At 37.6% G+C, this 26,569-nt stretch overlaps 1 protein-coding gene across 2 annotated transcripts in view; it reads right to left on the bottom strand.

The window, feature by feature from the left end:
* The window catches only part of LOC139935910 (amyloid beta precursor protein binding family B member 1-like), a 94,014-nt gene that overhangs the window by 45,130 nt on the left and 22,315 nt on the right, over positions 1-26,569 (bottom strand). Inside the window, exons 1-2 of one of the 2 annotated variants that reach the window (XM_071930535.1) lie at positions 12,080-12,179; positions 6,235-7,562 (exon numbers count right to left, since the gene is read on the bottom strand). In XM_071930535.1, coding sequence (XP_071786636.1) covers positions 6,235-7,539 — 1,305 coding nt within the window. In that variant the 5' untranslated portion in view covers positions 7,540-7,562; positions 12,080-12,179. Of the gene's footprint in view, positions 1-6,234; positions 7,563-12,079; positions 12,180-26,569 lie in introns of those variants that run through there. The other variant, XM_071930534.1, reaches the window with a different exon arrangement.

Consider the following 26,569-nt stretch of genomic DNA (forward strand, 5'->3'; position numbering starts at 1 on the left):
TCTCTACGCAAGCGGAATAATTGAAGAACGAAGCAGCCCTACTGCCTCAAGTACGCAGCCGCGCAAACCTAGCCTCCGCTCAGATTGATTACGCATCATTTCCCGTGGGCTTTCAGCACACAGGTCCGTCAAAAAACACCAAGGAGTAAGAAAAGAAAAAAATGGACAGCACGGACAGAGGATGCTGGAATTCATACCGATGGTATTTCTCTCTATGGCTACTAATGCAATGTAGGTGTTAAGAAAAAGAGATGGTGGTTGGAGGGGGGGGCATGATTGAGCTGAGCAGTGCAATTACGCCGTGCCGTGTTGCTTGTGTTTGCTTATGAATTGATGTGTGCTGTAATGCGCGACTGGCGCCATCGCAATGTATACAACTAACAACCTGTGGAGTGCTGCTATTGTTTTTTCTTCCAATGAGATGCCTCACTGAAAATATTGTTTGCAGAAATTATCTGGAGGGGAAAATGGATTTAATGTAGAAATTTGGTCCCTTGATTTTTTGATTGGTCAGACAAGACATTTTCAAAGACTGCAGGGCTTTAAATTTTTGTCTTAAAAAAAAAAAGAACATCTAAGATTGAAACTTAGGCTGATACCTGTACAGGTCTTGAACTTCGCTCTTGAATGGGCACAGCAATTTACCTCTGGGAAGGGGTACTTCTTAGGTGTAAAATGTAAATTTGAAATGAAACCTTGCAAAGGGCACTACACCAAAATCTCAGGGCACCACAGCAATTGCTGTGTGTGGCGTGGGTTAACTTGAGGCCTGCATGTATAGCCTACTTCTGTAGTTCCTTAATGTAATTAAAAAGAGGCTCCATGTACGTGTAGGAGGACAAGGTTTGTCATCTTTTATAAGTGGGGGTAAGGCTGTGTCACAATTGGCGACTGCGGCTCTGGCTGCGGCTATTGCTCAGGTTTTTTTGCTAAAGGTTGTTGCTATGGGCATCCTAAGCTTCAATGCTTGTTCACATTACGACCAAGCCGCAGCTGCACTCGTAACTGCTCATTTGGATGCAGTCTAACATATCAAATTTGTCATTGTTGTGATAAGCATGTATTCAATTCCATTTCATAGTTTATACAACTGTTTTTATAATGTGCATGCCATCAATAAATTAAGCATGATATTAAAATATAAATTCAATGGCTCTTTGTAGGATAGACTTGAATGAGGTCTGCATCATTAAATAAGAGATGGGGAACACCTCATACACAACTTATTTTGTAATTTTTGTAGTTTTCATATTGTTTGTGTATATTGTATTTGGCCAGTGGATGTCAAGTTTCAATGTTTATAACGTGGACAAATAAATAAATCTAATCTAATCCAATTTCAACTGAAATTTGACACACCAGTCTTTGCTGACCTGAAGAAGGTTTCAATGCAAAAGATTGCCCCTACTTGTACACCATGCATAAATAAAATACTGGATTCAGTCTGAGGAATTTAACTAGCACTTTGCAATAATGCTGGGCGTAGAGCTCTCAGTTTCCGGAATGTTAGACAATACATCAAAATAAACTAACGTACGTGTGCGTATGTGTCCAAGTTTTACGTTTCCTTGCGTGTACTGACTGTACTACTGAAGTCTGGCTCGCCATTTTGAATTTGTGAAATCATTTGTGATATTAACAAGCGCATTTCAGTGGCTCTGCAGCTCCATGTCAAACTAATAACATTCTCATCATCTCAGTCATTCGATCCAATGAATGTAATCTAGTATTGGCCAGATTTGAAAAGCTGCAAGTCTGAAAGATTTCTAACATAGAAGATTTATTCATTCATCTGCTTCGCCTCTCTTCTAATTCCCCCCTGACCTCTGCAAGCATGGAAATGTCAAATTGCTTAATTCCGGCATACATCGGGACAACGGGGCAACATCGGGCCGCGGTGTTTGTCAGTTCATCTCGAGGGATATCGAGTCACGACTGGATCACTCGGTGCCGGCCGATGTCATGAATGAGTTATAATGTTCTCATATGAAGCCCTGATGTTACCCAAAGCCGGCGAAATCAAAAGAGAAAAAAAAAGTAAAGCAAGCTTGCATTGTATTGTTTGAAGCTTTGCATGGTGTGGAGAAATAAGAAGAAACTATAAATAAATAGTGAACTTACGGGTACAACCATGTGTAAATCTCTTAGGGTGAGTGTTGGGTTAGGGGTTTTACGAAAATTTATTTTATTTTTTTATGAAAAAAAGTAAAATATGTTCATGTGCATATGTTGTTGAGTCACATAGAGTAGAGATACACCCAGAGAACCTAACCAACTATCTTATTTTCAGAGCCGGTTTGGTCTCGACGTTTCAAACAGTATACTCTGCTTGTCCTGAAGTATTTATTTAGTTTCTTCCTATAGCTTGCATTGGTTCATGTTTTCTTAACAATTTTGAGATTAATGAGTTATAATATTCCTGCATGTAGCCTTGATACCCAAAGCCGCCGAAATCAAACAAGTTTTACTTGCAATAAAAAAAGGAAAATAAAGGAACAGCGTTTGAGATGAATGAGTTATAAAATTCCTGCATCAAGCCCCGATGATACACTACGTAAGTCCCCGAAATCAAAAAAAAGGAAAAATAGGTAAAATCAAGCATCAGCATTGGCTCATGTTTACTTGATGATTTGGAGATGAATGAGTTATTCCCCCGCAATGAAGCACCAATAGTGATACCCAAAAGCTGCCGAGATCCAAAAGAGGGAAAAATAGGCAGAGGCAAGCATGCATGGTTCATGTTTACTTAACAATTTGGAGATGAATGAGTTATTCCCCAGAATGAAGCACTGTAACCCAAAGTCGCCGAAATAACAAAATAATAACAATCGGAAAATACGCAAAAGCAAGCATGCATGAATTGATGTTAACTTCACAATTTTGAGTAATGAGTCATAATATTCCAGGTACCCGGGAAAAAAAGTAAAAAATAGGCAAAAGCAAGAATGCCAGGGTTCGTATTTATTTTCCTTGTTTGTGTTTAATTTACTATTACTCTTTTCTTTTTTTTGCTTGACCCTACATTGCGCCATAAAAATCGATCATCCTTATTTCATGTTTATTTTACAATTTTCATTGTTACAATTATGTTTTGTTATCCTCACAAATCCTGTATATATAACCATTATCAAAGTTGACTTCATTCAAGAGTAAAATATTTCACAGTAAAAAATTGGTTCTGGTATGAAACAATGTTAAATATCCTTCCAAATCCTGCATAAAACATTTCGCTTCCTCCATTATTTTTAGCCCTTGCTTCACCCATTACCCAAATCATTAATATTCAGACTTGAATCTCTAATACGCACAACGGGATGGAGAGAGCAGCGAAGCTGAATGCAAACTTGCACTCTCTACTCACATTATGCGCCCAGATCTTTTATAAACTTGCACATCAAGGCGGTTATTTTATCTCCTAATGGGTTTTACTCTCTTAAAATGACAAATATTGTAAAGGGTTTTGTCTGAGGTGTTTGACCAAAACAACCTCTTACATTTCCCAAATGGATCACAGTTTTTTGTGAAATAACATAGATCTAAGTTAAATTCAGTGGTTACTATTCACAATTCCCAGCAGAATAAAATCAGCATAAAGTGGAAATGTAGGCATGTCGTCAATCATCATGTAACCCTTTCATGCACCATTTATTTTAGTGATAGATTGATCAGATGGACACATTAAATTTTTTATAATATTTATTTCATGCGAATCCCATCCCCCCTCCCCCCTCCCCCCCCCCCCCCCCCCCCAGAGAAAGAGAAAAAAAAAAGGTCACAATAGCTCCTTCGTATCCACTTTCCTATTCTGAAAACTGTGTGGCAGCGCAATCTTCTTTTTTATTCATTTAACAACTGTTTTTCTGAAGGGATTTAAAACGATCGCTAGGGACCGGTCGGTGCATGGAAGAGTTTTAAAAAGTGCATAACAAATTTCCCCCTGAAATTTTCACCTGTCCATTTCTGTTTTAATACAAACATTTTTCAAAGGTATCATCTGTAAACCTTTTTTCTTATTGAAATGATTTTATGATAAGAATATTTGAGGCACAATTTTTTCAATTTTACCACAAGTAATTTTTCTTGTAAGATGTGATCGATGTATCAATCTAAAATATTCAGAGGTAGAGCTTGTCTCGATTCCACAAACAATTGAAAATAACACTTGTAATTATAAAAGAAACAGAAGGCCAGAATGTATGCAGAAGTACATATCTCAATTATTTTGAGGCTCTTTCATACTTGTTGTGTTAAAATGGTTGAAATGGTTTTTCGTGTCTCGCCCACAGCTTTCTTCATTTCTCTGCTGTGACACAAATTCATTAGTTATTCCATAAAAAATCCTTTATCTTGTATTATTTTTTAATTTATTATCCTGTAGAATAGCAGACAAGCCATTACCATGCACTCTCCAAACATCCTTTCCTGATGGCATTTTAATGAGCACATCGTATCCAATGATACTTCAAACCAATAAATCCATAACAAAATGGCGGCAAACACCAAGATGCAAGAAATCCTGCCCCATGTTTGAAAAAAAAAATCCCAGCCAAAGAAAGGTTCCTATTACCAAACCACAATGCCCAAGACAAAGTGGTCTGTGCAGAAAAATCAATTATGAGCATAATGGCCTCGCTTTCTTGATTTGATAATTTGGTCGGGTGTGGGCCTTAGGACAAGCAGATGCTGCCCCCGACGCATTAGCGGGGAGATGCTGTGCGGCTCATTAGTGGAACACTATACCACCGGGCTTGCCACTCATTAATTTGATTTGTGTTTGGAAGATGGCTGAAATTGGAGTGGATCATGTGGTCTGTACTGTTTCCTGGTAGAATTGTGTAGCCTGTGTTAAGGACCCAATTTCATAGAGCTGCTTAGAGCAGCAACTTTGCTTAAAAATTTATGCTAAGCAAAACTTAGCGGTCTGTGGTCTGTACAGTGTCGTAGTAGAAATGTTTAGCCTGTTTAGGACCCAATTGCATAGAGCAGATTAAGCAGACGATTGTCCTTAACAGGATACCATAATTAGACAAGGTACTTTGGCTTGAAACCTTATTTTAATAAGCACAATTTCGTTGTGCTTAGCTATTTTTTGTGCATAAGCAGCTCTATGAAAATCGTGCGCAGGTCCTTAATTTCAATTTAAAAGGGGCAAGGGATTTTTTCCTGCTGGATGGTCAAACCAATTGGGGCAATTTATTAAATGGCACTCTAGCAGACACTAGTAAGATATGTCTCCCGACCCTCCGATTATCTACTCCGCGGCAGTTGAATAAAGCAAGACAGTTCCCTAAGAACAAACTCTACCTGACAAGTAGATACACACATGGTGTTACCGCAAACCAAATATACATTGATACCTCACCATGCAATGCCTCAAACCCTACATAAGATATGTCCACATGCACATGTAGTTGATAAGCAAACAGATTTACATTAAACTGTCTGATTCACAGTAGGAAATGTATTTATGCAATGTATGTAGGGTAATATTTTACCAACTAACATTGAACAAATTTTGTCACTGGTATATCATGCAGTTCTTGCACTTTTTTAAAGGTCACTAGCAATGCTTATAATGCCATTAACAATTTAATGGATGCAAAATTATGAATCATTTGCAACATTCTCTCGGTTGTTGCAATCATTTCATGGCTAATATTTATGCAAATCCCCTGCATATGTCCCAGTTATTCTCACACTCTCACGATCTCAGGACAAATCTTATTACTGATATAAATGTGTCATTTTACCCTTAAAAATACCTTCAGTGATGGTGATTATTTATTGTAGAACTTAAAAGAAAAGTTCAAGTTTCTAAAATTTCTGACACGTTAATATCTGGAGGTTGCAAGTTCAAGCCTCACTCTAGTCATCGTTTCTTTGTTCAACCGAATCTTGTTTTTTACGCATGACAATGTAGTGCTTGAAAATCAAAAGGCTGTTGATTTAATGGGAGACTTTTGAGAAGATGGCAGGCGTCCAACTCACCAATAAGTTTTGATTGTTCTTAGTGATGAGAACAGTAGAAAAAGACAGTGAGTGTAACACCTTTATCATCTCAAAAGTCTTGAACTAATGAGATGCGAATTTCTTAGCAATGTGCTTTCTTCACACTAAAAGAGCGAGACTTGCTTTATAAAACAGGCATATTTTTGATGACTTTTAGGTGGCAAAACAACCAAATAAAATGATATTTCTGAGAGAAAACTTCATTCAAGAACAAAAGATACCTACCGATCTTGCAGGCTTCCTTGGTGGACTTGTGGAAGATTCACCATTCACAGGCGACGGTGGATTCCACTGGGTGGTGCCGCTAGGTACATGCCAATAGTACGTGCCTCTCATATCAGCAACCTCCTTCCATCCAGGAGGCAAAGATGTTGGCTTCTGCAAGGTGCTCTTCTTAAGCGGGTCTTTGTTGGTCTTGGGTTCAGGGGTACTCTCAACTCCAGACTCAGCTTCGTCGTCCAGCGATACTTTGTCCGAGCTCCTCGAGTCCTCGATCAGAGTACTCAGAGATGGTTTGCTTCCTTCCCGAAGCAGCACACCAGGACGTTTGATGGGAGAAGCTTTGTCGTCTATGGAGGTTTCGCTCACGTAGCCGTGATCGTGCTGTCCGTTTGTCGGCGAGAGGAGTTCTTTTGAAAAGCCTTCCTCCTGGACACGGAGTCCGAAACTGTTGTAAAGCATCTCGTATGTGGACTCGCAGTCAGTGCTGTCATCATCCATGGTCGAGGGACCGGAATCATAAGGGGTGGCGTGCTGGGGAGGTTCGTATAATCCTTCTCTGATCTCACTCTCATCGTCCGAGTCACTGATGCTCCCGTTAATGGAGGCTGTCTCATCATCCGGGTTCTCCATCCGACCCTTTGCAATGGATTCTAGGTTTGCGTAGTAACGGAGGAAGCCTCCCAAGTTGGCGGCGCGGACCTCCTCCTCTGGGGAGACCAGATCGGCATCGGGATCCTTAGGTTCTTCTCTGTCTTCTCCATCCAGCTTGTCCAACATTTTCATTCTCTTAGAGTCCTTTTCCCGCCCGCAGTCTTTCGACGATTCATCCTCGTTTATCATCTCCTGCTCGTCTTCCTCCTCCTCATCCTCATCATCTTCATAATCATCTTCTTCGCCGTCGTCGATAAAATCAATGTCAGCGAACATGGCTTCCGCTTTCTTCTTGTTTCTCTCTCTCAGGATGTTGTCGTCAGCGACGGTGAGTCTCTCATCCAGCTCTCCGTCGCTGTCAACCAACGCTTCCAAAGGGTTTCCGATCCCCATCGTGGAGAGGTCCGTGGAGGCGTACTTGGTTCGACTCTTCTCCGAGCCGGAGTTCCTCTTGGATCCGCCGTTGTCGAACTCGAAGGTGAGATTGGTATTTGTGAGGGCTTCGTCCAGGGACAGGCCTAAGGATTTGTTGTCATTCTCCAGAGCATCGCTAAGCTTGTTGGACAGTGAGTTGCTGGTGATGGTTGTGTTTGCGTTGACTTGATCGGCGGGCGAGATAGCGTTACTATCGTAGGAAGGGTTGATTAGGGATGTCATAGCCTCTTTGGTCTCTTTGGTGTCTGAGGAAGAAAAAGAAAATATAGAGGGAAATTTAAGATTTACAATGGAAAACGGCAAAGAATACATTTTTGCAATCTCACTCTACATGGATATAAAGAGCCTTCATACAATTTTGTTTTCAACCTTTTTACCATAAGACAGAGGTAAATGTAAATACACGAACTATCTATTTGAGTCCTTTAGTTACAAAATGATATTGTTCATTATTTGATTACATGGAACGGTCTTGAATGCTGACTTTTGTCTCCATTTTCACTACTTGCTTCGTCTTTCTTTCCAAGCTACTAGTAGGGACCTCATTATGATGGTTTTTGTTATTATTACTAACATATGCCGCTCAGGACTGTAAGGGGTTTAGTGCAATATGAATTGATTTCAGAAAATTGCTTTTGTACATTTTAGAGTCCCTGGTGAGTCTTTTGATCAAGAGTGGTCTTCAAAGTGTTTGATTGGCAAAAAGAAACATTCCTTGTCTAATAAAACACTAATTTGTAGATATTTTGTTCCTTTTTTTTCCCATCCCAAATGGTTGCAAATTTTTTGTTTAATTACGTCTTTATCAGTACGAATGTAAAATTGCAGTTTATGACCTTAAAACAATCAGCCGACGATATATTCATGAACAGGCACAAAAACACACGCTGTGTTTTAGTGATGTTAATGACAAAATTATCTAGATTATGCTCAACAAAAGGAGTCGAATAACATCACCAGCACCTCATCCAATGAAAGCCTGTCTACAGGGACATGCATCAAACCCTACCAACCCGGAGCTACTCCTACACAGCTCCAGGCATCTCCCTTTCCCCCTCTCATCCTAACAGCCATCCACAATAGGACCCAATGAATAAAGATAACGTTCAAGAAGGGATTCATTTCATCATTTGCCTCTGGCTTCCCTCTACCTCTCGCACCTCCATTTTCTAAAGCTTTAACGGACAATTCCATAGCTATACAACAACAGCACTTCATAATCTGACAGGGCCGTTTTTCCCCACATTATTTATCTCTACTCCCAATAGACTATATACACAGTGCAGCTGTTGAAAAAGAAATCACAAGTCAAAACAAACTCTAGTTTTCTTTCTCCTGATTTTTTAAAATTATTCTGACTTCACTTTTAACCTTTCCGGACACGAATCATCATGAATAAGTGCACTTAGGGTGAGTACGATACGCAATGTTTACCAAGGCTTAATTGCTGTTCAGAAAATTGTCGTGGTTGACAGTACGACGTCGCTGCTTGTGTCGTGTGACTCGAAAGCGGTAAATATAGAGTAGCTAAGCTTGAGGTTGTACACGCACACGTACGTGACTATGGGCTGGCGCTATCCTTGGTTAATGAATATTTAGCCATCAATCATTTGCTTAAACTGTATCAAGGTGTGCGTGTGTGTGTGTGTTGTTTTTATGACACACATTATAGTGGTTTTCTTTTTCGAGAAAGGAGAAAGAACAAACATAGATTATAAAAATAAAAATTAATTGTGTTTTCTTCTGTAATATAGAAACAAATACTTCTGTTATAGAAACAAATACTTCTGTTTAAAAAGTATGTCTTTTTAATACTTAGGAGCGTTGAACAATCCAAATCTTTCAAGAAGGAGAGAAAACAAATACATAGATTTAAAAATACAAATAATGAATTTGTATTTTCTACTACAATATGGAAACAAATACCTTTGTTTTAAAAAGTCCTTGAACAATTAAGATACAACAGCACAAACCAAAGTAAATCACAACAAAAATTAAGCTAAAACAGACACTCTGACAAGAAATTAATCAATCGCAGACAAACGCCCCAAGAAAACAAGAGAAAACAAGTGTAAATAATGTCAATCAGTGTTGAAAACACAAACACAAACAACGTCCATGGCTAAACCTGCAAGAACTGACTATTTATATCATTCCTTGAATTATGTAAACGTCATGTCAACAACTGAACTTCTACTACATGACTACAAGTACTCACAACACACAAACTGTCACCCAATCAAGTACCATATTCTTCTGACTTTAATCTGATTTCTGATTTTAATGTCCTCAGGAAATCAGTGCAAAATTGCTAGCAGAAGTAGCTTGAAAAAAAGTCTTAAGAAGCCAATAATGACGTATATGACAGTGAGTATCATGTCTGCCAATGAAGCTTTTTATATCAATAAACAGATTCTGGATGAATGGGAGAGAAAAAGATGATCGTATAGCCATTGTACTGAGCTGTGGAGGTAATGTTTACAGAGAACGATTTGGTCAAGCAATTTTTCATGGCAAAATATCTGGACTGGATACGTTTTGTGGACACTGAATACTAATAACTGACAAGTAAATGATCATAATTTGAGTAGCAACTGATACATCAACAGAACTGCCAACATTTGCAGCTTGCAATTTTTTGTACAATAATCGAGGAGATATTTAAAATTATCTCCAACATACTAGCAAAGAAGTTTGATATTCAGGGAGATTTTCAATTTTGTTCATACTAAAATGGAAAGATTGGTTTATTCAGGGAAATTTCTGCTAGGCTACTGTAACTAAAAAGGTTTAAGTATAATAAATAAACAACAACAACAAAAATTCAGGGCTTGTATTTGAAGAAAATATTCACAAGACTGAAGGGCTTGTAGCTCAAAATTTGTACTTGACCAGAATTTATTTAAAAAGACCAAAATCAAAATGAGTGAAACAAATGCCAAAAATACCTCATTTGTCTTGTACTTCCATACCATAAGAGTTTAAGAACTAGAGGGCGCACTGGCCTATATACGCGCCCTGGCATGCGCACAGGCAGCCATTTTCTAAGTTGACAAAACAGCCATCTCACAGCGTGTGTTTGTGCGGCCATTTTGTAAGTTGAACAAACAGCATCGCATGAGCGTTTAATAAAAAAACTAAAACGTGTATTTCATATTTAACGCGCATACAGAATGGCGCGCTTGTCATCTTGCGGTCCCGTCGCGGTTTGTGCAAGCAGCATCACCAGTGCGCCCTCTAGCTCTTATATATAACTCTATGTTCCATACTCAACAGAATTGAAAGACTGATAGACAGTTATTTTTTCAACAAGATATTATAAGTGTTCACTGGCCTGAAGCTAAAATCATCAGCCTTGATCCTGTGGTCCAGTGTTAATTTCAAGCTCCGCATTTTGTGAAGCATCTTTCTTGATGCAGATCAAGATTAGGTGATGCAATGAACAAGTGCCCCCCCCCCCCCCCAACTGCTAGACCTCTAAATGTCAATACATTCACAAGACATTTAAATTGATTGAATTCATTTACATGTGTAATTTCCAAGACCTATAATATGATGAGGATTACAAATCTAGCTTCAATGAGCACTCCGGGTTTACAAGTTGTTGATTTGAAATATAATTTACGGATTTTGATTATTTTTATATTTACGTTACAGAATCCCTTTATAGGCACAGGATACTATTGGTAATTGTCAAAGACCAGTCCTCTCACTTGGTGTATCTCAACATATGCATAAAATAACAAACCTGTGAAAATTTGAGTACAAATTTATCGTCGAAGTTGCGAGAGAATAATGAAAGAAAATACACCCATGTCGCACGACGTTGTGCGCTTTCAGATGCTTGATTTCGAGACCTCAAATTTTAAATCTGAGGTCTCAAAATCAAATTTGTGGAAAATTACTTCTTTCTTGAAAACTACGTTACTTCAGAGAGAGCTGTTTCTCACAATGTTTTATACTATCAACAGCTCCCCATTACTCGTTACCAAGTAAGGTTTAATGCTAGTAGTTATTTTGAATAATTACCAATAGTGTCCAGTGCCTTTAAATGATGATGCTCATCCTGGCGCAAAACATACACATTTTATTCCAAATAGAAACAGGCTTCATATTTTATCCTTGGAGAAAGTAACAATATTTGATCGAGGACAAGGGCTGACCTAAATATAAATACACATGGTGCAGGCTTTAATAGACATTTTAGGCTATTAATAACAAGTTTTCTGATTTTCCCAAGGGCAAAAATCCCAAAACAACCAGAAAGCAGCGAGCCTGTAGAAGTTAATATACATGTTTTCCCAGACAATTAAATACAAAACAAGTGCCTGACTATTCAGCTATAAGAAATGAAAAGAAAAAACACAACAACAACAACAACAACAACAACCCATCAGTTGCCAATGATTTCCTACATCTTAATACATACTTTAAGAAATGGACAGCGATCCTAACAAAAAATGACTACGAAAGAGGAACAACATCAGTCAAAATGTTTGCGTTCAAGAAACAAAAACTCCTACAGTATGGTACTGGTTCAAGACATTAGAGGAGCAGAGCCGAAAGAATTATGCAAATCACTGCACCCCATCCTTCCCTTCAGAGAGTCCAAGATTAACCTCCACGCAATACATATAACAAAAAATAACAACAACAAAATAACTCCGGCAAACCAACTCTCCATCAACTTGAGAAAACCAACATTCTGATGAAATCTAACACTTCAAAGAAACCAACAAATTGTATGATTGTCAACACTCACGTTCGCAGACATTTGTGGCCCTTCTCTGCTAGAAATGGAAGGTGAAATTCCTGAGCGTCGCAAGGTGGTGAGCGTTTCTAAAAATGGATGTTGTGTGTGCTCCTATAGTGTATGTGTGTATACTGTATGTGCTCCCTGCAACAGACAGCAGCCAAGATGCGAGCACACTTACCTCATCACTTGCCTTGACCAATCAGAGCGCAGTGCTCATGAATATTTAATCTAATTCATTCAGGAGTTGTACACTTGGCCAGGAACATTCCATTACGGTGTGGGGTGAGAGTGAAAGATTGTTTGGATATGACAGATCGAGACATATCACATGAATGGTAAACAAATGTATGTGACTATGTCATATTTGTAAAACTAAAGCTAACGACACATGGACTTGTAGCAAATTGGTTCCTTAATTTTCACAACACACACAAAATATCGTTGAGATATCGAACTCGGGTGCTGATATATTTATTTAAATGGCTTGATTTAGAAGAAATTACAGCCCTGCAAATAACGTCTTAAGGAATTTGAGTTGTATTACACAACCTCAAACTCTAAAATATTTTCACCCCAGAATTACACATTTCAAGTTAACAGTCAGGATTTCATTGCTCCAAAACTGAAATTTCAATGATTAAAGGGAGGGTTTAACTTTAGTAATTACTCCAAGAAATAATTATCACAAAAAGTTACTGCGTTAAAGAGCACTGGAGTGGAGAGCTATTGATATTATAAAAGATTGTAAGAAACAACCCCTTGAAGTAATATTGTTTTAAAGGAAGAGGTATTTTTTCATGCACAAAACAATTATCTGCGAAAGGCTATTATGCATGAAGACTTTCTCGGGCATCTGAAAACACACAATTACATGTACATGCAAGAGGAGTATATTTTTCTTTCAATATTTTCTTGCAACTTCATCGACCATTGTTCTGCCGTTAGCCTTGGTGCCTCTTTAAAGCCATTGGACACTTTCGGTAAACAGTATTGTCCAAGGCCCACACTTTGTGTATCACAACTTATATATAAAATAACAAACCTGTGAAAATTTAGGCTCAATTGGTCATCGGAGTCGGTAGAAAATAACGGGATAACCCAACCTTGTTTCCCCACTTTTCGCCGTGTCATGACATGTGTTTATAATAAATCCATAATTCTCGCTATCGAGAATTTATATTGTTTTAATGTTTTCTCAAAAAGTAAAGCATTTCATGGAAGAATATTTCAAGATAAGTCTTTCACCATGACCTTCTGTAAACCCTGTAAATTATTTGTAAATCTGTGAACTTTTATTTTTTTTTCTGTACCGAAAGTGTATAATGGCTTTAAATTGTTCTTTTGAGATATTTTGAATTCTGCATGGCACTTTGTCAGGGAAAATGTCAATAACTGTTCTTGAATGAAATTTGAATAAAAACACATTTTGTACATTTCTGGAGTTTTGACAAATGATGGCATTTAACATTACAAGTGCCAGGCTAGTATTTCAACAGAATCTGTTAAACCACAGGTGTTCTCAGCACTTTCACTAGGAAAACAAATCTTTTTGCATTTGTTTCAATTGGAATTCAGTTGAAAAAATAAATCGGCAAAGCTTCAAAATATGTTTCGGATAAACACTCTGCTGCAGGACTTGATCAGATGTTGGGTGACTGGCTCAATGCTTTAAAATTAATAGACACCCCAGTGAGGGTCTATGGAGCCCCGATGAGGTATGTAAAATACTTCCTGCATGAGCCCAATTGACCTAGTGAGCTTGGCATAAATCAGTGGCTAGTCTTTTGGTTAAAGGAACACGTTGCCTTGGATCGGACGTGTTGGTCTAAAAAAAAAAAACAGTTTGAAACCGTTTGTTATAAAATGCATAAGGTTGGAAAGATGTTTTAAAAGTAGAATACAACTTTTGCTTTGCGAACTAACACGGTCGGCCATTTTTGGGAGTCTAAAATTTGACTCCCATAAATGGCCGACCGCGTTAGTCAACGAGGTAAAAGGAAAACCATGCATTTTCTAGGCATATTTGTGTGGATCATTGTATTCCTTTAAGACATAGGCGCATGAATTATGTGAACATGTATTCAGAGAAGACCCTACAGATTTGATTCCTTTAAATTGGTTCAACCTCAACAGGCTTGAAATTACAAAGGCCGTAGCATCTGTTGCCCTGAGAAAAAAATTGTTTTAATGGAAGTACCCTTTGCAAAATGAAAATATTGCCGAAAATCTGGAGGGAATAGTCCACGCATGAAGAATAATCCCTGATAGGAATACACGATCTGAGGAGCATCACGCAGTAATTCTCAGAAAAATGATTGTACAGAAATGAGTGATCTCTATAAAAGGGCTAATTATTATAATGACTTGTTTAAACAGACAGGTGCATTGAACATAGTGCATCAGAAGGTTAGCCTCCTTCCTGCAGGCTGAGGCAGGCATCAAGGAATTAATATGCACTGATTAAGTGACGCTATAATTAACGATGAGCGAAGGGGTCAGCTGCATATATAAATGTTTTGCTGCATTGCCATGCTGGTCAGGAATTGTAGTCTTATTTGAATAAAGGGGACTGGCAATGCGGGGGATGCTCCCATTTCTTTGGTTAATATTTTTTAACCTTCAGCAAAACTTAAGGCCATTAATTATTTTTTTGCAACAGCTAATTAGATTTTCTCTTTAATATTTATTAAGAGATAACCTTACTGAAAGAAATGTGTTACTATTAAGAATATGCTGAGTTTTTTCATTTTCTTGTTAACTTGTTTGTTTAAACAAGATTTTTTATGGTTTTTTTTACATTATGTTACAAAGGCCTGCTTTCTCTTTTAAAGGCTGACTGTCTGGGTTTTGTGGTTTTTTTTGGCAATACTGGTTTTGCTAGTGTAAGGGGGAAAACACATGAAGGGGTATTTTGTAATCATTATTTATATTTGGTTAATCACACACAAAAAATCTCTACAGCTCAAAATAATAACAGTATAACCACCAAACTGAAAGATGCTTCCCTAAAAAGGATGTGTAAAAAAAAACTGGCAATACTGAACACATCATATTTCACAGATTCACCCATGGAACAAATAAAAACAAACAGATTTAAGGACAAAGAATTACCCCCCAAGGACACATAGGTGACGACCTCTGTTGCCCTGGTCTTGGCTTTACCTCTGTTGCCCTAGTCTGGGCAATGTTTCAAAATATTTCCTTTTTAAAATATACTTCAAATGTCCTTGCTCTCTCAAAGATGCAATTCCAATTCCAGGCGCAAAACTCAAAAACTCAAAATACAATTTCAAATTACTCTCTCGTTGAAATCTCCTCACGCCATTCAGTTTGACTCTGTATAAATTGTATTAATCGACAGATGGGCGATCCCTCGGAATGTTTGTAACTTGAGCCAACACATAGCCTACGTTTCTGTAACCTACGGCACACCGACTTTTACCAGACTGTTATCTTCTATGAAATACAATATTTAATTTCTGGAGCGCTGAGACTCTAGATAGTGGATATTGTCTCGGCTGAATATCAATAAACGGGTCTTCGAATTTTCAATGCACTCAATTTCACTAACAAATAGCTGACCCCTCAAGCTCCCACCCTCAACCCTCACCCAAAATTTTACAAAAAGTGAGAAAATATTTTAACTGTTTACTGTATTTTTTAACATTTGTTTAATCCTTCTTGCAATTTTCTTGCCTGTTTATTCTTTACTATTTATTGTAAATTACTGTTAGTAAATCACATCCAATATGGACTGTGGGCGACGAAATGTAATCTTAATAAAGGGAAATTAAATTACATTAAATAATTTGACACCTGCAACAACTACCCCACCCCTTTCCCCTCCCAAAAAATAAACCAATAAGTAAATATACCCAATAAAAAATATTTTAAAAAACAATAAATTAAATCAAATATCAGCCATTCTAGAGCAGAAAAAAGTGATGAAGGAAAAAACGGACGAACTTGTCCTACTTAACAAGGAAAGTTATGTAATTTGAGTACTGCAGACATTTCATATTAAAAAATAAAATCAGGATTTCTTTTAACCTGAGCATGTCGATCAAAACAGTCAAAGCTGCCTCTTTAAATGCCTACAGAGTTTCAATCTACAAGAAACTATAGCCACTGAGAGTACATGGGCATACTCAAATTTCCTCCCACGTGAAATATCTTCACTTTGCTTGGGAATCAGACACTGTTGCAAAAAAACTATCCTTTTGTGCGATGTAGGCTTATCTTTTTCCCGTGTTTATTCTGACCTGGAAGCCCTTTTAGTTTGACAGGTAGGTGATGGGATTGTGCCTGTGATGATACAAATATGGTATTTGGCACACTGTGGGTCGAAGTATGTTATGAAAGTAAACGATTTCCATTGTATAGCAGAGCAAAATACTACACAAAATGTACAGTTGTTACTCGAAAATCACTATTTGCTACTCACTATTAGCTTTCAGTGTGCATTTCCCTTGTATAGCAGAGCAATATGCTACATAAAATGTTCCAATTGCTATTCAAAAATCATCAATTCGCTACTCAATATTAGCATTCACAGTGTGCACAAAACATGTTCAGTCAAAATATTTTGCTACGCAAAGTTGCTGGGACGAAATCGCTTCCCTGCGAGAGAAGTAACCAAGAAGTAACCAAAAATATTCAATATTTTATATAAAGTCTGCCATTGCTTATTATACTACCCACATAGTTTTTAGCAGGAAAAACCTGCAATGGCCCTACAGCCAAATATCTTTCTCATGATATGCTCTGACTGTGTGCCAAATTCCATGCTTGTATCATCGTCCCCAAATTTCCTCTTAACTGCCCCACAGAATTTAACACAGTCATCCCATCCTTTTCCTGTCATGACTGCTTCACACACAAAAAATCAGAAGTAACTGTTATAATAGATGTTAAATTTGCACCGGGGATAAAGAATATTAATTGTGTGTTAGCACTGTACACTCAGTACTGGCTCTAGCTACCGGGCAATCTCGGTAGACTAGTTGGTAAGAAACTGCTCTAGAAATGCAAGGGTTCTAATCCCACCCGAGTAGTAACTGTTATGTTACTTAAAATTGGTTTTGAAGGAGTATTTCAGACATATACTTTTATATCCACCATCTAGGGTTTAACAAACACATCATCCGACAAACCTGTGTAATTCTCATCAAAATGTGCCCCTTTTTGGTGAAAACAACGAAAAACAGTATAGTGTTTTTTCAGGGATTTTGTGCACATTATACTAATATCCCTTATTTTGTCTGTGCATTGTGTCTATTTGTTCACATGTACGCGCTTATTGTGATTGCAGCATCCAAAATAAACTATGGTAATTTTAGGGGGCCTTTGAAAAAAAAATCTCAATTCTGACAGCATTTCGGACAAAAATTGTTTCTCTGGAGGATCAGTACTGACAGGCCTTTATCTTCACTTTTAAAGGGGCACAGCAATTTCCCTCTGGTAAGAGCCACTCATACGAGGATTCAGAAATATGTAATTTTGCGGTGGACCATTGTTAAGGGCAGCGCAGCAAAAGCACAGGGCACCATGGCAATTGCTGTTATATTGAGGTCTAACGATTTAATTTATACTCAGCAAGCTATCAGATTGATTCTAAGCAATTTTTTTTTTCATTATTACAAAATGAGAGCACCTTATGAAAAGAGAGGTTTTCATTGCAATATTCTCATTGTCGTCATCATACAGCAATCATCGTTACAACAAAGGATCAAGTATTTTGTATTTATTGAAGACGAAGAACACAATGACGACCCTACTACTTTCAAATTGTATAGCTCTAAACCAGGGTCCAATTTCATAGAGCTGCCCACGCAGAAAATATCGCTTACAAACAATTTTTGCACAGCAAAAATTAGCAGGAAACTAGTAACGAACAGTACACACAACATGGCATTATGGCTGGTAACATTTTTATGGTAAGCACAATTGTTTTGTGCTTAGCTAAAATCTTGTGCTCTAAGCAGCGCTATGAAACTAGGCCCAGGTCTCATTCTCCAGCCAGTCTAATAAGCATTGACATTTGATCAGAGTGTGCCCAGCTACATTCACGCTCAATTTGACCGTGCCATCATAAAAACCATCTTTTACAAAACACCGACTATTTTTCTCTCCTCTTTTCCCTTATTCCACATCCCACCCTCAAATCATTCCTCGAGATAAGATGCCACCCAGTTAAGTCAAAATTCATCCAGTCCTTCTCGACAACAACACAGGGCTTGATGCAGCAAACTCAGGGGAGAGCAAGCGACATCTAACATTAATAAAGACGCCATCAAAGGATGCCGCCAATTCTTTTGATGTCACGCTTGGATTACGCCAGTGTGTAGCTGGCAAAATGTATACTATTTAACCACACAATGAATATTCAAAACGTGCTATTAAGCAAGCTACCGGCGCATGGACGTGATAACATCACTATAGGAGTGTGTGTGTGTACGCAGCGGGCAAAATGAAGAAGCTCATCAGGATGGGAAAGAAAGGCACGAAATTGCAGCGAGTGGAGCTTTAATTTGACTTTACTTGTCAATTTGGCTTCGTCAGATTGAAGCGGGAGGAGAAATAAAAAGGGCTTGACTCATATCTAGGATGGTTTTGATTTTTCGGACAGCGGCGGAAAAATAGTACGCCGGTGCCAGAGTGAATAAAAAGGCTTTAATTTGCAAGGTGGTTCAAGAAATCTTAAGTGTCTCTTGTCATTTTTTAAAATGAGTTGGAAAAATGTGACTTCATGGTCGTACAACATGGTCGTATGGTCATCTTTTTAAAGTTTTGCTTAAAGGCGAAGAAAACCCTTCTTCTTCTTTTTTAAACCATCCAATTGTTTTAATCCGATACGTAGTTTGTATGCAACAAAACATACAAATGAAAATATATTTTCAAAAGTTGGACACCTAAAATCCAGAGTGAAAATGTCTACGCAGGAAGAATAATCCCTAATATAGCAATACACAATCTGAGAAGAGTTGCTAAATCTCAGATTCAATTTTAGGGTCATCATTTTACATAACCACATTACTTCACAGAGAATAAATTCTCGAAAACTGCTGGAGGCTTTTAAAAAAATGTTTGTATTGTCATTCATTTTAAGAGTGGTTACTGTAACCAAACGTATAACCTTCCTCCAATTTAAAATTGTCAAAGGTACAACCGTAGCGCTCATATTATTTGATGATAATTTACTTGATTGTATTTCTTGACCCTTTGACCCAATGCCACATGTGGTTACTGTCTGCAACACCTTGACATATTGGAAGTCAAATTGCACGTACACCATGCTGTAGTCAGCATGTATATGCTGTGTCGCCTACAATGCGTAACACACTGTAAAACACAAGGGGACGGGGCTCATTTTAGGAAGAAAATCCATGAGACCGCAGGGCTTGTACACTTCAGTATTTACTGTATTGGCAGCATATTGCACCACAGCACCTTGTAAACCCGTACATGCAAACTGCTATGTGAAAGGAGTAGGTCTCATAATTCAAACGTAGTCCTATACACCTTGCAGGAAAATACTGTTAGTTAAAGCATCTCGAGTGTCACTGAGTGACGGATATGCGCGCTAATATTAGAAGCAACTAGTATTATTTACTTATTTATTTTTACAGAATGTACTGAGAGTATGAGAGAGAACTCTCTCTTTCTCTTAATACAGTTAGAGCAAGCACTAAAGAGAATATCTTATTAATTTTATCTAAAAGAATTAAGCAAGCTTTAATACCTAACAATGTACATAATTGAAAGATGTTTACAAGACTCAACACTGAATATCACTTTTTCTAATTTTATTACACAGTGAGGTATAAATACAATACCACTAGACTTGTCCAGTTAAGTCTTGAGTTTCTTGGTTCGAGGCTAAAAATACTGGCCTCACCTGCGGTCAAATGTTAATTTCAAGATAATTTGAGGGGCTAATCTTCCTTACTAGCAGCTGAGAAGCTGAATATTGCAAGGACGTGGCTACAACGTGTTTAGGCTGTAGGCATGCAGCCACATTGACCCAGATATGACCATGGAGCACAGCCAAAGATCGAAAGTGTTTGATTTTTTCCAGAAGGAGAAAAACTGGAGGGCCTGAAGAAAAAACACTAGCGGCACAGGGGAGAAACAGTGCACAACTCTACTTATAACATGCAAAACCGTTACTTTACGCACTTAAGCCACCATGCCACCCTATATGTATTGTGAATGTGATAATGAATGACGTCATGAGAATTTGGTCAATACCAATACTCAAGTGTAAAAGGACTTCAACAGCTACTTAAAGGAACATGTTGCCTTTGATCGGGCTAGTTGGTCTTTTGAAAAGTGTTTGAAACCGTTTGTTATGAAATGCATATGGGTAGATAGATAAGTTTTAAAGTAGAATATAATGATCCACATAAACATGCCTCGAAATTGCACGGTTTTCCCTTTACATCGCGAACAAACACGGTCGGCCATTTTATGGAGTCAAAATTTTGACTCCACAAAATGGCCGACTGTGTTTGTTCGCGACGTTACATGTCTGTTCACATACAATACAGTGCATCTACAGCATCTACAGCACCCATATGTTTCAGAGTACTACTACATCTTGATTGCATTAAGGCTTCACTCAATCCAACCGATATGAGACCAAAACTCCAGGGACATCTTCCTGACAAACCCAAAGTCACTCCTTCCATTTAGGAAACCGAACTTTCTCTCCTCCCCGCCATCATGTTGAAACGTTTGAAATAGGAAACCGTGCCATGATCTCTCTTTCGACAGGGCGAGTACGAAAGCACGAAGATGCGAGAGCCGGCGTGAGTCATAGCGGAGAGACTTGAGTTCCCCGGGGCTACAGGAGGGATGCGGCATAGGAACTGCTTATTATTATTTCTTGCGCATTCAAGTCATAAAGGCACGTAGGCAACCTCTGTAGATGCTGAAAATTGTGTTTTCTGCAAATTTTGTTATTGATTTTGGAGGCGATGTGTGTTTCAGGTTGCTTTGATTTGTTTTTGATTCTAAATTGATTTTGAACGAAACAAAAAATAATAGCATTTAAATTTTAACAAAATTGTCAGGACTTATTTTTTTTTTTAAATTGCTGCATTCAATTCTAGGAAGTTTATTTCACCTGCATGGAGTATAACATTAAACATACTATAACAATATCTTATTCCCATTTGAAATTGATAAGATGATTTTTCCAACTGTAATTTTCATATTGTACTTCCACCTTTTAGTGAGTCCTCTCTTCAGAAAAAAAATATATATAAAAATTAACCAACGCAAAACAGAATTAATTGGTTCCTGACCATTAAATGTAAAAGTTAAACTTTTTATCGTTAGAGCGAGTGATCTTTTAATGTTTGGGGCAAAAAATCTGACATAGCATCTTTAATTTAAAAATGTTGGTGACTTTTTGTGCGTTTGTATAAAAACAGACATGATTTACATGAAATCCTGTTTGTAAGTCTGATGTAATTCCACTGTAAGACACACCAACTTCACACAACATGGCTACCAGAAGCCCGAAGGAAACTTATGCATTTTACTTTTTTTTTAACAAAATATTTTGATGACTTGCTTTTCAAATATTTTGTGTAAAGTCTCAAGATTCTCTCTCTTGAACACATTTTGTTTGATACAATTAGATTATTGGCTTTTGTAAAATTACACACAAATGATTACATTTTCTTCAATGATTTGATTAAAATGATCTCTGGACTTTTTCAAAGACCCAACAGTCTTGTCAGAATTATCAGTCTCTGTGGTTAGAAATTCCTTTAAAGGGAAGGTACACGTTTGGTAATTACTCAAAACAAATATTAACTTAAAAACTGACTTGGTAACGAGCATTGGAGAGCTGTTGATAGTATAATACATTGTGGGAAATGACTCCCTCTGAAGTAACTTCGTTTTTGAGAAAGAGGTAATTTCTCACTAAAATAATAAAAGACTTCTAGCTAGAAGTCTTTTATTCTTATCTGAAAGCACACAAATTCGCCCAACAAGGGTGTTTTTTCTTTCATCCTTTCCTCGCAACTTTAAGCCCAAATTTTCACAGACTTGTTATTTTATGATTATGATGGGATACACCAAGTGAGAAGACTGGTCTTTGACAATTACCAAACATGTACCTTCCCTTTAAATAAGTGAGTCTGGATAAATACACCCCAACCGCAGAAAGATTTGTCATATTTTCAGGAAACTTTCTGCAGTATAAGGAAGAGTTGGCACCTCTACCCAAAACGTTAGCTGCATCTTTATGGGTGCTCCATATTCTTGCGTGTGCCACGTACAGACTGACTTACCAATACATGTACAAACAAGATTAATTATTCCTGTTTAATAAATAACGTACAGTTAGATGTCTGAGATCAATGATCAGTTAGGATGGCGTCAGAGAGCTTGGACCGTATGACCTCACTCCGTCCTATATGACAACAAACAAGGCTATGCCATCCTCTGTTTCTTCTTCAGAGAGGCTAATTGTGTTTGATTTTTTTTAAATTTTTTCCCCTGCTTGGCTCCAAACATAAATGGAGAGGATGACAACAATTGCACAAACCATCCTCTTAAAGCCATTGGACCCTTTCGGTTCAGAAAAAAAAATAAAAGTTCACAGATTTACAAATAACTTACAGGGTTTACAGAAGGCAATGGTGAAAGACTTCTCTTGAAATATTATTCCATGAAATGCTTTACTTTTTGAGAAACCAGCAAAACAATATAAATTCTCGTTAACGAGAATTACGAATTTATTTCAAACACATGTCATGACACGGCGAAACGCGCGGAAACAAGGGTGGGTTTTTCCGTTGTTTTCTCCCGACTCCGATGATCGATTGAGCCTAAATTTTCACAGGTTTGTTATTTGATATAGAAGTTGTGATACACAAAGTGTGGGCCTTGGACAACACTGTTTACCGAAAGGGTCCAATGGCTTTAAAGGGATGTTATACGTTTGGTAATCACTATTAAAATTAATGGCATTATTAGAAGCCTACAGCATCTTTGGATAGTAAAGCATTTTTTTGAAACATTTCACTTTGAAGCAATGTAATGTAATGGAAAAAAATGTATGTGGTTAATAACCTAACCCATGAACGATGCTTGCTAACTTGCTTGCTTGGTCAGACAAATTTAGTTGTGTGATCATTTTGCAGCAACTCGATCTAAACCCACCCCAATGGTACAACACAGGTTTAAACTTATGATTTAAAGCACACAAATGTTGCTCTGGTATAAAGATCTTTCCTTTATTACAAATTTCTGTTTAAAAAAAGGTACAAAAAGGTACCTAAATTTGTGGACGCTCATAACAATGGACACTATTTGTAATTTTCAAAGACTAGTCTTCACAGTTGGTGTATCTCAACATATGCATAAAATAACAAACCTGTGAAAATTTGAGCACAATCGGTCGTCGAAGTTGCAAGATGATAATGAAAAAAAAAAACACCCCTGTCACACGAAGTTGTGTGCTTTCAGATGCTTGATTTCGAGACCTCAAATTCTAAATCTGAGGAATCAAATTCGTGAGAAATTACTTCTTTCTCAAAAACTATGTTTTATACCATCAACCTCTCCCCATTACTCTTTACCAAGTAAGGTTTTATGCTAATGTTTGCTTTGAGTAATTACCAAATGTGCACCTTCCCTTAAAAAAAAATAAGATGTACAAAAAACGTACATAACTTTGTGGACGCTCATTAACAAACAAAGACAAAGAGTAGAAAAAATGACTGATACGTGTTCAGATACGTTTGTAGAGCCATGCATGTACGCATCCTTGAACGATTTATGATATACATGTTTTATGAACTTATCTCTAGCTTCTTTTGTACAAACAAATTGTGCGACCATAATAGTTACCATGGCAACATAGAATAACTGGTTAAGGCCAAGGTTGTGTGAAAAGGGTCGTCAGACTTCCTGGCGCCAAGAACAAAATATCCAGCAATCTCCATCACAATATTGAAGCAATTCTGCAGAGATGGCAGTGATTTGTGACTTAATGCTGCAGTTTGGGTTTTAAATATGGCAGAATTTAGTCCCTGGGTTTTTTTAACATCTGAAAATTTGTTTCATTAGGTTTTATAAAATCTGCAGAATTTAGTCATTGAGTTTAATAACATCTACAGGATATAGTCCCTGTAATTTTTTTTGAACATACATAATAAAGCCCACACGTTTTTCATATTTAAATAGCATCTGTAGAATTTAGTACCTGGGTTTAATAAATAACCTGCAAAATTTAGTTCCTGTGTTTTGGACAATGATGAATTTCAGTGAAAACTATGTGATTCTTTTTTCTGGACAAACTTTGACAGAAAATTAAAAAACAGTCGGAAATGCGAGTTAATTTTCTTTGAAAATCCGCCATCAAGTTTTGTTTAATTGCAGTGAGATTGTGACATACATGTAGTATAGCGATGTGACCTATGTTTACATTCAAACCGCCCTCTGTTAATAAAACACTGTATGCGTCGTGTTTCACCGGGCAAAAAGACGCGTAGTCATGGTAAGATTGCATACACTTTCTAGCTGGCTGCCAAAATACAAAGGCTTTGCCCGGCGGTATGCGCACGAATCATGTTATGGTTTTCGAGTGACATCAGAGGTCACATCGTCTATATAAAAATATAGAAAAATCACAATGAAAAAAAAAAATGAGAAAAAAAATGAATTAAGAAGAAAACATAGAAAACAAACAACAAACAAACAAACACCCCATTAAGCAAAGAAAAATAAACTTCTTATTACAAATACAGGACTAGTTCATCAAATTAAATATCTAAACAATGAGCACAAACTATTTCTTATACAGAGTGGACTCTAAATTGTTGAATGAAACCGTTCTTTGGTGGGATGTCTGAAGCTAAGTATAACAGAAAAAAAATGTAAAGGAAGGTCCAGATTTAACTCAAGAAATACTTCCAGAATTGCCAAATGCTTGCGACCAGAAGTCCTAAACTATTGCAGGGGTGTAATAGAGTCTATCTGTAGATATATGGTTGTAAATGTTCACCTTTTCTTAAAGGCAGTTGGACACTATTGGTAATTACTCAAAATAATTATTAGCATAAAACCTTACTTGGTAACAAGTACTGGGAAGAGGTTGATAGTATAAAACATTGTCAGAAACGGCTCCCTCTGAAGTGGAGTAGTTTTCGAGAAAGAAGTAATTATCCACGAATTAAATTTTAAGACCTCAGATTTAGAACTTGAGGTCTTGAAATCAAGCATATGAAAGCACACAACTCCGTGTGACAAGATTTTTTTTTCTTTCATTATTATCTCGCAACTTCGACGACAAATACAGCTCAAATTTTCACAGGTTTGTTATTTTATACATATGTTGAGATACACCAAGTGAGAAGACTGGTCTTTGACAATTACCAATAGTGTTCAGTGTCTTTAAATCCATGCATACTAATGAAGAAATTAGATCACTCGTTCACTCATCAATGAAAACACACACTCTGCATCCTCTCTCCCCTTGCAGCGTTCATCTTAAAGCACTCATCTAGAATTATTCTCCCCCTTGCGGGGGCCTCATCCAACGTCTGATGATGAATAGTTCATTACTCCGCAACACGACACACACCGTCTTGGAAGACGCTGCTGAACTGAAACCGAGGAGGAGGGAGGGGATGACGGAGGCATGGTCACGTGACAAGCATCGTGATCATCGACGATGCACGCAAACACGTGTCGCTAACCTTCTTGGATGTTAAGTGAAGTAGGAGCGGCAACCTAGTGTCTTCAAGATAAAGCTAGTGTGTTCAAGATGGGATTCATGTCTCCCATTAGGGTACGGTCTTTGATAACGAAGAAATGAGCACGAACGTAATTTTGAAGGAAATGTCAATGAACTGATGCTTGAATAGGGAAAATGAGGTCAGTTCGTTGGATAATCATAGAGATTCAACTTTTAACAAGTGTTGACTTTGATTTTTTTTATTTATATGATTTTTTGTTAATTCTGAAAAAAAGGAAGAACAAAAAAAAACAAAAAACTAAAAAAAATTCCATGGAGACATGTACCAGAGCAAAACCAGCCCATGAATTAAGCACTGCAATTTTTAAATTCTTTTCTAACAAGAATTGTTTTCTTAAACAGGACGGAACTTTGGCTTATGCAGGATTTGAACCTGCATCCTCTTGATTAATGTTGCGGCATTGTACAAACTGAGCCATCTATCCATATTGTGGCAGTCTCCCAACTTAATCAATATCTTTGTTTGGGGTGACAGTCAGAAGCCAATCAATCAATCTTTCTTCAGGGGTGCCAAGAAGAAGCCATTCAATGGGAGACTTTGGGACGCTAGGTGGCAGCAGACTTACCAGGTAAATTGTCATTGTTTACGTAGTTCTGAGCGTGCGCACATGACCGAGAACAATAGATTTTACCTGGTAAGTCTGCTGCCACCAAGCGTCCCAAAAGTCTCCCATTAGTAATTGCTCCACAACCCAGGATCACACCCAACTTTACGA

Source organism: Asterias amurensis, chromosome 4, assembly GCF_032118995.1.
Source record: "Asterias amurensis chromosome 4, ASM3211899v1".
NCBI lineage: Eukaryota > Metazoa > Echinodermata > Asteroidea > Forcipulatida > Asteriidae > Asterias > Asterias amurensis.